Source organism: Cervus elaphus, chromosome 32, assembly GCF_910594005.1.
Source record: "Cervus elaphus chromosome 32, mCerEla1.1, whole genome shotgun sequence".
Lineage (NCBI taxonomy): Eukaryota > Metazoa > Chordata > Mammalia > Artiodactyla > Cervidae > Cervus > Cervus elaphus.
In genome coordinates this window covers 28534206-28547536 of record NC_057846.1, presented here as the reverse complement: position 1 = coordinate 28547536, position 13331 = coordinate 28534206, and the positions used below count along the sequence as shown (strand labels likewise).

The 13331-nt window shown below is 35.3% G+C and overlaps 1 protein-coding gene across 2 annotated transcripts in view; it reads right to left on the bottom strand.

The window, feature by feature from the left end:
* The window catches only part of MSR1 (macrophage scavenger receptor 1), a 76171-nt gene that overhangs the window by 62268 nt on the left and 572 nt on the right, over nt 1-13331 (bottom strand). For both annotated transcript variants that reach the window (XM_043893853.1, XM_043893854.1), the window contains exons 2-3: nt 5075-5181; nt 3922-4035 (exon numbers count right to left, since the gene is read on the bottom strand). In XM_043893853.1, the coding sequence (XP_043749788.1) occupies nt 3922-4035; nt 5075-5177 (217 nt within the window). In that variant the 5' untranslated portion in view covers nt 5178-5181. The remainder of the gene's footprint in view (nt 1-3921; nt 4036-5074; nt 5182-13331) is intronic.

Sequence of the window (13331 nt, the reverse complement as noted above, 5' to 3'; positions counted from 1 at the left end):
CACAATTAAAAAAAATCATATTATATGTTCCTAGTTATAGTCTCTTTAAAATTAGCTTATTTGAATTAGTAAAATATGTGACTATGTTTTGATACAATCCACAACAGACAGAGGCCATATTGAGTGTACATTATTTTATCAATAATTTGGACAAAATAGTATTTTTCTTAGTTAGATCTCATAACATTTATTAAATTAAGTGTAGAGAGCAAGTTTGGGGTTGACAGCTTCATTTATGCATTTGCCAGTTCCATGATTTATTTATTGAGTACCTACTATATATAAAGTACTGCTCAAGCAACTCTGGGAATAGCAAACTGACTGGGAATGGAATTTGACTTTAACAATCAGAAACCCTAACTAACAATATTTGCAAAATTATTTCCAAGTTAGCCCTTAAATTTTTCTCTTATAATGATTACTGCTTTTTCAGATAGCAGTTAATAATTCAGGCTCTAGACGGGAACTGCCTAGATTAGCCATTCTTGTTCTTTCCTTCATAAACTGTGCCCTTGAGCAAATTAATCAGGCTATCATTTCACTACCTTATAAATGGGATACTACTAGTTAGTGTTTAAATAATTAAATGAACTGATATATGTAAAGTGCTCAGATCTTTCCCTGGCACATAATGCACATTTGATACTTTTCATTTTTTAATTATTATTAATATTTTGGATTCAATATCTGCATGCCCAATACTAATACAAGGGGGAGTTAATATTATGTAATATAAAAAATTGGGATGAAGTTGGGTGCTCCATGAGAAAGATAGTATCTGTACTTATCTTAATAGGCATATTGATTTAATTACTCAACCATATAATTTTTACTTTCACTAGAAATTCTTTTTATTTCATAGGGATAAAGCAAAATCTCTTCATAGTGTAGAAAGGGAAGACTTGATTTGATAAAATTTCATGTGACCAAAGATTTCTCTTCAATATCAAGTTCAACATGAGCTGATACTAAAGGCTACTTTTTGCTTATAGATTTAAAAATGCAATATTGTTTGTTTTCCCAAATCCTGAGTGAAACCTAATTTAATCCTTACTTTCTTTAAAAACGTTTAACTATGATACAGATGATACAAATACGAGTACCACAAATCTAGGTATGGAATGCTAGAGTTCATATTTTCAAATGTTCATTTCTTTCATTATCATCAGAGAGATGGTATTTTGTGACTTTTCTATCTTACATTTGAAAGGAGACAAATTTTATGACTTGTACAATAGGGAGAGAGTTATATTTGACCTTACAGATCACATATACTCTTCCATGTTGGCAATACCTTCTTCTACCAAAAATTTGTATTATTTTGAGCTCAAGGATCTTCCGTTTGTCAGCAATTTGTATACATTAACCTTAGGCTTAACCTTATCTTATTCTTCAGAGACATTACTATATACTGTTATACTGTAACAGAAATGTAGTAGCTTCTTGGAAAAAAGGTAGCTTGTGGAGAAGACTATAATTAAGAAATATTTTTCAATACATAAGACACTTTAGCTTTCATGCACAACATTTTATTTCATCTACTGATTTATATTTGCCAAAACAGAATAATTTCTATCATTTCAGGGATATATTTTCTCTACATTTGAAATTTTTTATATTATGTAGAGTTAATGTATTGCATTTCAGCTTTCTTTTGGAAAAATTCTGACCTACAACTTACAGCTGTAAATGGATAGTCAATTGTTTATTATTCAAGTATGATAAACACAGGAGATCTAAATTCTGGTGAATTGGGGTGCTAATGTGAACTTGCAAGATTTGAACACGTTTAGCTTTTTGTCGGTATTAATAGTACATGCTACAGTCTAAGGAAACAAACTACTTCAGGTCAATCATTGTCAACCCTAGAACAAGTGTGTTGACTTGGTAGCATTTTCTAACAGCCCACAGATTTTGAACCTGGTTAGAACCCTGATATTTTCAAACTTCAGTTCACATTGTGCCTGGGCCGAGTAGAAAGAAGTTGCATTCCTGGAGGCTGGTTCTGCAGGCCATGGTTTACATAAAAGTGATGAAGGTGAGGCACTCAGTCGTGTCCAACTCTTTGCAACCCCATGGACTACATACAATCCATGGAATTCTCCAGGCCAGAATACTGGAGTGGGTAGTCACCCCCTTCTCCAGAGGATCTTCCCAACCCCAGGATCGAACCCAGGCCTTCCACATTGCAGGCAGATTCTTTACCTGCTGAGCCACCAGGGAAGTCCAAGAATACTGGAGTGGATAGCCTATTCCTTCCCCAATGGATCTTCCCAACCCAGCAATCAAACCGGGGTCTTCTTCGTTGTAGGTGGATACTTTACCAGCTGAACCACCAAGGAAGCCCCATAAAAGTGATGAAATTATGCAAATTCTAACTGGCTGACAGCTAATGATCCCAAACAATAATGCATCTTTCAGTTAAGCACTTGAAACTGGTAAGCATAAACGTAAACAACACATAGATAACCTGGTTTATCAGGAAGTTGTTGTTTAATGACAGACACATCAGATTCTTTTACTTAAATGGTTGTGGTTCGTTTGATTGGTTGATTGGTTGTGGTTGATTATTGTTTTTGACATCCAAAATAGTATTTGACTTTTACATATGGAAAATATTTTCCTGGCTAATGTTACAACAAGCTAATTTTTTAGTGGCCAATCATATTTTGTCCTAAACACCTGAATGAACTGGGAGATAGTAGACCACAAAGGACAGGAGTCAGGAGTCATGGTAGGAACTTCAATTCCATCACTGAACAGTTTTCTTTTGTGGATGATAAGGGTAAGCATATGTCTGTCCAAGGGTAACTGTGCAGTGTCTTAAGATAATCTGTGGAAAATGTATAGCCCAGGGCCTGAACAGAGTAAATGCTCAAAAATGTTATAAAAATATTACAGTCATTGTTGCTTTCATTATCATTTCTTCCTTAGTACAATTTTGGTTCTATCTTGGAATATCCTTTTGACAGAGGAGGTATGGCCTTATATTAGGAGCATTTCCTTGTTAAGCTGATTAGTATGCACACAAAAACACATCTTCCTCCCAGCCTATCTCTTATTCAAGTATATGTCTAGACATTTTGTCACTCCCAGAGAAAAAGGGAGCTACAAGGCAAATAAATTCAAATGTCAATCAAATCCCTCAAAAATGGTCCTGAGGGAAATAATGTTTATAAATTTGCTTGAGTTACATGCAAGCTATCCACCCCTGTATAAACTCTTTAAATGTATCCCTAATTCCAGCCAAACTCTTCAAGACAAATACATACCTAAAAAACATCATGTAGGACCCAAGCAAAGTGTTCTATTTTTTTGTTTGTTTGTTTGTTTGAAAGGATGCTATCAGTTTATTTTTAGAGAGGTTTTAAATAAAACCCTCATGAAATATGTGACCATATAAAGGACAAATATTGCTGAGGGACAGGTCATTAGTTTCTGAGGTTTCCTCTGAAGACTTGTAGGGATACTTCTTTCTGCTCTCAATACTAGGAATAAAAGTATTTTTCCAGAACAACTGGCTTGTTTTTATATTTTAGGCATCGCTGATATGAACAATCAGGTTTATATCTTCACATTTGCAACTAGAATGCTTACCATGAAATGTATGATGCACCATTAGAACTTCCTAGGACTCCAGATGATAACATTGCTGAAATGGTCAATTCTTTCCACCTTCCCTTTACATATTCATATTTTTATCTTAAAGTTCCATTTTCTATGCTATTTATTTATAGGTTTTTTATGCAATAACTTTGCAGAATCTGTTTTTTTCATGAAATAAATTTGAGGAACATTTTTTGATCTGAAGTTCAAATTCTTACGAATTTGCCATATACCAAAGACTGAATACTTCTTTCTGCTTCTGCGGTAAATAATTTACTAGATGAGTTGCTGAGTTTCAGAACTAGAGTACTGTACCTGCCACTATGCCAATGATGGGCACGAGAACTACAAACACAATGAGATAAAGGGTGATCAGTGCAGCTTTATAAGACTTCATCCTCTCTTGAAGAGTTGGGCCATTTTTAGGACCTAAAAAACAAAAGTCCAACCTCCTGTTAGAGAACTTACTCATCTTACTTAATTAAAACTTTCAAAAATCTCCAATTATATGGTTAGTATCAAACCTACTGGAATAAAAAAGGAACCAAGAAATAGGTTCTCATTTATTCAGCAGAAAGTAAAAGGGACAGCCAAAAGGAGAAGTCAATATAGAAATCGCTGTGGACATTTGATTTATCCACTAACTAAACATCCAGGACAAAGTTACTATCTTCTCCAAGCTGTACTTGTCTCATTGGATGCATTCATTGGTAAATTTTAATACTGATACCATACCAAAACACACACAAACATAAATTTTATTCTTCTGTTTCACATGGGAATGTGAACATTCTGGATGAAAATAAAGTTCCTCAAGCAGTTATATATTAATAATTATATATATTTTTTCAGATTTTAAGTGAGACAAGAAAAACATTACTTTTGATGGTAATTATGCAAATTTTCTTTTCTCATTCTACCTCAATAGTTTTGTATTTGGAGGCCTCTTATGATTTGAATACAAGTTGAAAAAAAAGAAATAACAAAATTCACACTTTGATTAAACTTTGGAATGGATCAGTAAAGCCCGTCCTCTGGATATTTCAAAATACACCAATATTTTAGTATTATTTCTTTATATGAACCAGCAATTCATATGTTGAGATGCTAATTGTACAAAAGCTATCTCGATATAGAGGGAATCTTACTAGCAGAAGAAGATGTTTCTCTAGTTAAGTGAATAAAACATCCATTAAAACATTCTTTCCTATGGCCATTGCTTTTGTTGTTTAGCAAAAAAGAAGGAAATTTTGTTTTCAGATTGCAAATTAAAATGAAATTTTAGATATTGTTCAATAATGTTCTATGAGGAATTGAACAGAAAAAGGAGGAAAAACTTAGGTAAAGAAAATTTTAAAAAGACTGAGATCCAGCCAAGCAGATAGAGTAAGTCCCATGACCATACTTTTACACAGTCTCACTAACTCCAAGGACAATGTCCATGAGCACCCTCCCTTGTTCTACTTACTGGGAGGAAGCAAAGCTGTCATTGAGCGAGCATCGAACTTCACAGACTCTGTACAGCTGTCAGTGTCCTCCTGCTGATCAGGAAAGTCATCCCACTGTGCCATACTTCTATCAAACACATGGAAAAACATGATAATTACACACGGAATTGCTAGGGCCCTTTGGCATCATGTTTCACATTGAAATTTACAATGTGAAATCCAATTTTAGCCAGGGAACAAGTACAATTAATAAAATTTACATCTCTGTCCTACATATGCCAACATATTATAACTACCCATGAATTTTCATTTTAACATTAAAAGACAGACTTATATGGAACCCACTCATGAATTTTTCCATGTACAAATGTACACTTGTGATTGTAGATATGTGGGTTTTTTTAGAGTGAGAGGTAACTTTGCTCTCTTTAGCTGAAAAAGGAAAAATTCCCAACTGGCAGAAAACAACTGTTTAGCTAAAAAGTTAAAAAGAATTTCCCTCAGAACAAGTAGTAGCTGAAAATTTGAAACAAATATTTCCCGTGATCATTTATCACAGCTTTATGAGCCAAATTTTCTTCTGTCAAGGCATGTGTTTATCCCTTTAGAAACAAAACAAAGTCCAGTCACAAGATAAAGAGCCACAGGAAAAACTTAGTTTTTTTATTTCCCTTTCTTTTTCCATTCTTTCTCTTAAAAAAAAAAATTCTTATATATTTTCCTATCAAGGCTTCCCTCACTATATACATTGCCAGCACCTCAAATATGTGCTTGTACCTTTTAAAACACAATTGCAAAGAGCTGGGCACGACTGAGCATACACATACATGTTTTATGACCCAATCTATAGCTATGTCTCTTCAAGATGCATCAGAATCATTTACAAGGCTTACTTTAAAACAGACTGATGGTCCCTACCTATGAAATTTCTGATGTTTAGGGAAGGGATCAACAACCTGCAGGCTTCCCTGGTGGTTCAGTGGTAAAGAATCTGCCTGCCAAGGCAAGAGACGTGGGGTTCAATCCCCAATCAGGGAAGATCCTCTGGAGGAGGAAATGGCAGTCCACTCTAGCATTCCCGTCTGGCAGTCCACGGGGTCACAGAAGGGTTGGACAGGACTTAGAGACTAAACAACAACAATCTGCAATTCAGACAAGTTTTCTAGTGATGCTGCTCCTGCCAGTCTGAGGACCACAACTTTAAGAACATTTGTCAAAAGAAACAATGACCTTTTCTTGGAAGCAGTTCAGTTCATTTGATTGATAAGTTTAGCATAAACCCAACATCTTCTTATCATTGTTTATTTTCTCTAATGCTGAGTTATGGATTTAGCACAGCTGAAGTTGCAACTGTGTGCCCTGGCAGCTTCAAGACACTGAACTCTTTATCTCCTCCAGAAAATGGACAATCATTCATATGCAAATGTTCATCATGCTTTGGGAAGAGGTACTGAAAATAAGGATGTGGCAATTCCTGCCAATATATTTTTTAAAAAATATTTCCAAGGAGTTATTTTATTTTGCAACTTGTACATATATCATTCTGTAAATCAGTTTTAGTTTTTTGTAAGTCCGGTCGATCTAACCAAGGAGTGTATTCTTTAAACACTTCAGTCACTGTGGAGGAAGCTGGTAGAGGGGGAAGTTAGAACGACATCCCCTTTTCTTAGGCAGAGGTGAAACTAAATAAACAATTATCGGGGAACACTGACTATTATAGGAAACCAAACTGATTAATTCAGACCCAGACTCTCCTGCCATTCCCCCCTTTTTAATTCACTCTATTATTTGATTTGGATGACAGTTTTTTACTCGCCATGGGAAACAAATCAAAAATATAACTTTCAAAAATGAGATGACAATGAAACAGCTAAATTCTTTTTAAAAATACAGTCCAAAGCATTGGGACTCTGGCAAAGCTTTTAACATTTGAACTCACTTTATAAAGGACGGGCTCACAAAGTCTACTTTTTTTTTTTTTTTGCTGCATCCCATGGCATGCAGGATCTTAGCTCTCTGATTAGGGAACAGACCTATGTTCCCTGCATTGGAAGCCGGGAGTCTTAACAACTCGACAACCAAGTGTATATTTAGGTATCCCTGCTATGCAGCTAGAAATATTTTCCTGTCAGTCTGCTCACAGGTCCCTTCTCAATATGTTTGACTCTGGTTCTGGTCCCAAAAGCTGAGATATTATGACTCCATTTTCACTTACATACAAAGGAAACATCCTTATATTACTCAGTCTTCTAAATGGGAATATCTTTGTAAAATATATTTTTGCAAAATTTTGAAAATTTTAAATCTGATAAATCTCGCTAGACTGTGAGCTACAGAAGTGGGACCATGTCTAGTTTTGTTCAATATTATATTGCCAGAGCCTAAAGCAATCTGGAGTATAGACTACACTTAATATATACTTGTTGAATATTTGGGCACTACTACAGAGACTAAGTTCAGTTTTGTTTCTCTTTAGGCCTCTACACTTCAATCTATCTTTTATGGGCTTTAGATGAAAATATACATCTTTTAGATTACTGGATTTCAAACTATGATTTCTTTGGGCAAATTTAAAATCTTTGAAAAAGAAAACCCTCTAATAAATGTCTACAAGTGGATTAGATTAAATAACCATATGTGGACAACAGAGGTACAGAGAGCTGAAAGTGAGATGAACACTAAAGTCTGTTGAGTGGAGCGATGAATGAAAAATAATCCCCTCTGGGCTGGTGAACTGTGGGTTTTGTTTGTTCTCTGGAGTGGCTAATAACAAGGGTTGGTTAATCATGAAGTATACTTTTTTGCATTGAAAAAAAAAGATGAAATTAATCATAGATGATGCTGCCATAAGATTGCTGGCATTTACTATTACTACTTTCTTTTGTTCTCAGTCTCCAAAATTGTCCTGAGAAGCTCATTTATTTCCATGGCTTGAATGGCATGAACTACTACCTACATGCAGACTAAGCCAATATACCCAGCTCAGATCTCATGTCTCAGAATCAGATTTATATATATATATACATATATATATATATATAAATACAGCTACCTACAATGGGGTACTTTCCACATCAACCTAACTTTTCTTCTTCCAGGGTTTCTGATGTTGGCATGCCACCCATTTATATCATCTATTTGTTATTACAATCCTGGGCTAATTTAATAGCTCCCAATAGGTCTCTCTGGCTTCCCTGATAGCTCAGTTGGTAAAGAATCCACCTGCAATGCAGGAGACTCCAGTTCAATTCCTGGGTTGAGAAAATCCAGTATTCTTGGGCTTCCCTGGTGACTCAACTGGTAAAGAATCTACCTACAATGTGTGAGACCTGGGTTTGATGCCTGGGTTGGGAAGATCCCATGGAGAAGGGAAAGGCTACCCACTCCAGTATCCTGGCTTGGAGAATTCCATGGACTGTATAGTCCATGGAGTCGCAAAGAGTCAGACACGACTGAGTGACTTTCACTTTCACTTTTCCATAGGTCACTCAGCTTCATGTTAATCCTTCCATTTTATCTTCCACACAGCTTCTAGAATGGTCCTCTTCAAAAGTAAGTCAGATTGCCATCATGACCAAGTGGGCTTTATCCCAGGGATGCAAGGATTCTTCAATATTTACAAATCAATCAATGTGATACACCACATTAACAAATTGAAAGATAAAAATCATATAATTATCTCAATAGAGGCAGAGAAAGCCTTTGACAAAACTCAACATCCATTTATGATAAAAACCCTCCAGGAAGCAGGCATGGAAGGAACATACCTCAACATAATAAAAGCCATATTTGATAAACTCACAGCAAACATCCTCAATGGTGAAAAACTGAAAGCATTCCCCCTAAAGTCAGGAAAAAGCCCAGGGTGCCCATTCTCACCACTACAATTCAACATAGTTTTGGAAGTATTAGCCACAGCAATCAGAGGAGAAAAAGAAATAAAAGGAATCCATATTGGAAAATAAGAAGTAAAACTCTCACTGTTTGCAGATGACATGATCCTCTTCATAGAAAACCCTAAAGACACCACCAGAAAATTACTAGAGCTAATCAACAAATATAGTAAAGTTGCAGGATATAAAATTAACACACAGAAACCCCTTGCAATCCTATACACTAACAATGAGAAAACAGAAAGAGAAATTAAGGAAACAATTCCATCCACCTTTGCAATGAAAAGAATAAAATACTTAGGAATAAATCCACCTAAAGAAACAAAAGGCCTATATATAGAAAACTAGAAAACACTGATGAAAGAAATCAAAGAGGACACAAATAGATGGAGAAATATACCATGTTCATGGATCAGAAGAATCAATATAGTGAAAATGAGTATACTACCCAAAGCAGTCTATAGATTCAATGCAATCTCTATCAAACTATCAACTGTATTTTTCAGAGAACTAGAACAAATAATTTCACAATTTGTGTGGAAATAAAAAAAAAAAAATTCTAATAGCCAAAGCAATCTTGAGAATGAAAAATGGAACTGGAGGAATCAACCTGACTTCAGACTATACTACAAAGCTACAGTCATCAAGACAGTATGGTACTGGCACAAAGACAGAAATATAGATCAAAGGAACAAAATAGAAAGCCCAGAGATAAATCCATGTACCTATGGACACCTTATCTCTGATAAAGGAGGCAAGAATATACAATGGAGAAAAGACAAACTCTTTAACAAGTGGTGCTGGGAAAACTGGTCGACCACTTGTAAAAGAATGAAACTAGAACACTTTCTAACACCATACACAAAAATAAACTCAAAATGGATTAAAGATCTAAATATCAGACCAGAAACTATAAAACTCCTAGAGGAAAACATAGGCAAAACACTCTCTGACATAAATCACAGCAGGATTCTCTATGACCACCTCCCAGAGTAGTGGAAATAAAAGCAAAAATTAAAAAATGGGACTTAATTAAACTTAAAAGTTTTTGCACAATGAAGGAAACTATAAGCAAGGTGCAAAGACAGCCTTCAGAATGGGGGAAAATAATAGGAAACAAAGCAACTGACAAAGAATTAATCTCAAAAATATACAAGCAGCTCATGCAGCTCAATTCCAGAAAAATAAATGACCCAATCAAAAAATGGGCCAAAGAACTAAACAGACATTTCTCCAAAGAATACATACAGATGGCTAACAAACACATGAAAAGATGCTCAACAACACTCATTATCAGAAAAACACATCAAAATCACAGTGAGGTACCATCTCATGCCAGTCAGAATGGCTGGTATCAAAAAGTGTACAAACAATAAATGCTGGAGAGAATATGGAGAATAGGGAACCCTCTTACACTGTTGGTGGGAATGCAGACTAGTACAGCCACTATGGAGAACAGTGTGGAGATTCTTTAAAAAACTGGAAATAGAACTGCCATATGACCCAGCAATCCCACTGCTGGGCATACACACTGAGGAAACCAGAACTGAAAGAGACATGTGTACCCCAATGTTCATTGCAGCACTGTTTACAATAGCTAGGACATGGAAGCAACTTAGATGTCCATTGGCAGATGAATGGATAAGAAAGCTGTGGTACATATAAACAATGGAATATTACTCAGCTATTAAAAAGAATGCATTTGAATCTGTTCTAATGAGGTGGATGAAACTGGAGCCCATTATACAGAGTGAAGTAAGTGAGAAAGAAAAACACCAATACAGTATATTAATGCATATATATGGAATTTAGAAAGATGGTAACGATGACCCTACATGCAAGACAGCAAAAGAGAACCAGATGTAAATAGACATTTGGACTCTATGGGAGAAGGCGAGGGTGGGATGATTTGAGAGAATAGCATTGAAAGATGTATACTACCATATGTGAAATGGATCACCAGTCCAGGTTCTATGCATGATACAGGGTGCTCGGGGCTGGTGCACTGGGATGACCCAGAGGGATGGGATGGGGAGGGAGGTGAGAGGGGGTTCAGGATGGGGGACACATGTACACCCATGGCTGACTCATGTCAATGTATGGCAAAAACCACTACAATATTGTAAAGTAATTAGCCTCCAATTAAAATAAATTATTTTTTTTAAAGTAAGTCAGATTGTATCACTCTGCTCAAATCCTATAAATACCTTCCCATCTCATTCACTCAGACAGACTGTTCTCCAGCATCAGATCTGAAATGGCAACCTACCTCTTTCACTTCCTCTTCTCCTTCTTGCCTTGACCCACCCCCCAACCAACTTATCACCATCCAACATGAAATACATTTCCCTTATTTATCTTGTCTATTGTTTGTCTCTGCTCACACAAGCTAGAGTCATGATTCAGGGGTTTTTATCTCTTTGGTTCAATGAATAGAGAGTTCCTGTCACTTAGTAGGTGTTCATCATGTACATAAGAACATCAGGAGAAATTCCACAAATAAATGAAAGACAAAATAGTTTGCAAGATGACTGGATTTTATACCTGGAGTCATGCTTCAAGGAAAGTTTGCATTAGTGAAATGCAGAAATGCAAAAAACTGTTCTGCTATCTATTGGGAAATGAAAGGTTTTTCTCTGAATCCCGTGTTAACAGGAAACTGAAACAAAAAAATCTCACCCCTGATGTTCCCACTTTTGCCTCGGAGGGATTCGTTAGACTTACTTGATTCCTCCAGTTCCTTACTCTATCAGTGCTGTTTGTTTAGGAATGTTAGAAAACTTACACATGTGAGGGTTTGTTAGAAGCCAGCGGACAAGTCACAAAATCCAAATGAGGCTTTAACTGTTTTCTCCAGAGTTAAAAGAAAAAGTAACCTCACATAATGCTATGGTTTCCTGTCAAATGTCAATGCACTGACAAAGAACTGCAAAATCTTCTGAGTGTATGTAATCTATTAAAAGCGCATTCTCATGAGAAGTGAAACGCCTCTCTGCAGTATCAGCTCTTCATGAAGAGGGTGAAAAGTTTATAGAAGCTACAACAGGAAAACCTTAATGAAAGAGATTCAGTATTATTGTGTTTGGAAACATACTTTTCTTTATTCCTGTTCTTATTATAAAAATATTCTAACACTATTGAAGACAAGTTGGGACAAAATTTCTACCATTCCATCACCCCAATATAAGAAAAAAATTGAGTGTATCCACATTACAAATTGATACTATAATGTATATTATCATCTAGTTTCATGTATTCCCCTTAAATTCATATCAGTATCTCTATACTTGAAATTATTTTTTTAAGTTTAAAATGATGGGCCACATAATAATTCACTGAATATATGTACCTTATTTATGCAGCCATTTTGCTACAATTCTTCAAAAAAAGATATGTTCCCTGTTCTTTGATGGGCAACGTTTTACTGATACAGATGCTGCTGCTGGAAATATTTGCATTACTTAGGTTTCTTCTTTTTAGCCTAAATGTTTCTTTAGGCTAATTCATTATATGTTGAACTATCAGATAACAGGAATACTATCTCAGACTTCTTAGTATCCACTGTCTGACTTCTCTTTAAAAAGATTGTACACATTTACAGAGATTCTAGTCACTTATGTTTTAAACCAAATTCACCACTGCTCAGTAACAATGTTTATTTTAGAATCATTTAGATTTTAGTGAGAGTTAAATGATATATCAGATATATATTTATATACACACAGATATATGTGGTTATAATATGAATTTTAAAATTATTACGAGGATTAAAAATAATTTTTATAAATTGTTTGGCAGACAACCACAAATAAATGAATCACCATTATTTTAAACCATGACTTTTTTTTAATATGAAGTTTTCTTATTTTATTCTCACAACAGCACCATGAGGTATGTTCTCAATTTTGCAAGTTGGGAAACCAAGACCTAAAACTTTTAAGTATCCAGTTAATGTTACACAACTAAGGAGTGGGGGAGTTGGGACCTGAAGGTAGGCAGTGTATGACCAGAAAAAAAGCTCCTAATACCTGTGTAAAATATTTATAATCTCAGTTTTATGACTTTTCTATCACTATTTTCACACGGCTAATGAGAATGCTAGTCACATTTTATGCCATGTAAATCTTAACGATTCTTCGAGGTGAATATAAATTCTAACAGCTCCATGAAGATTCTTCTTTTCCTCTTTAAGTAATTTTGGCCCCTCCTGTATTCTCATAGTAGTTACATATAGCACTTGCACACCACTTACGGTGCCCAAATTATATTATGCCAATTTGCCTTAGATCTTGATTTTCCTAAAGACAAAGACTTTTATTTTTTATATCCCTTCTTTACATCTAGTTCAGGAAAGTGCACACAGTAGATGCCCAACCAATACTTG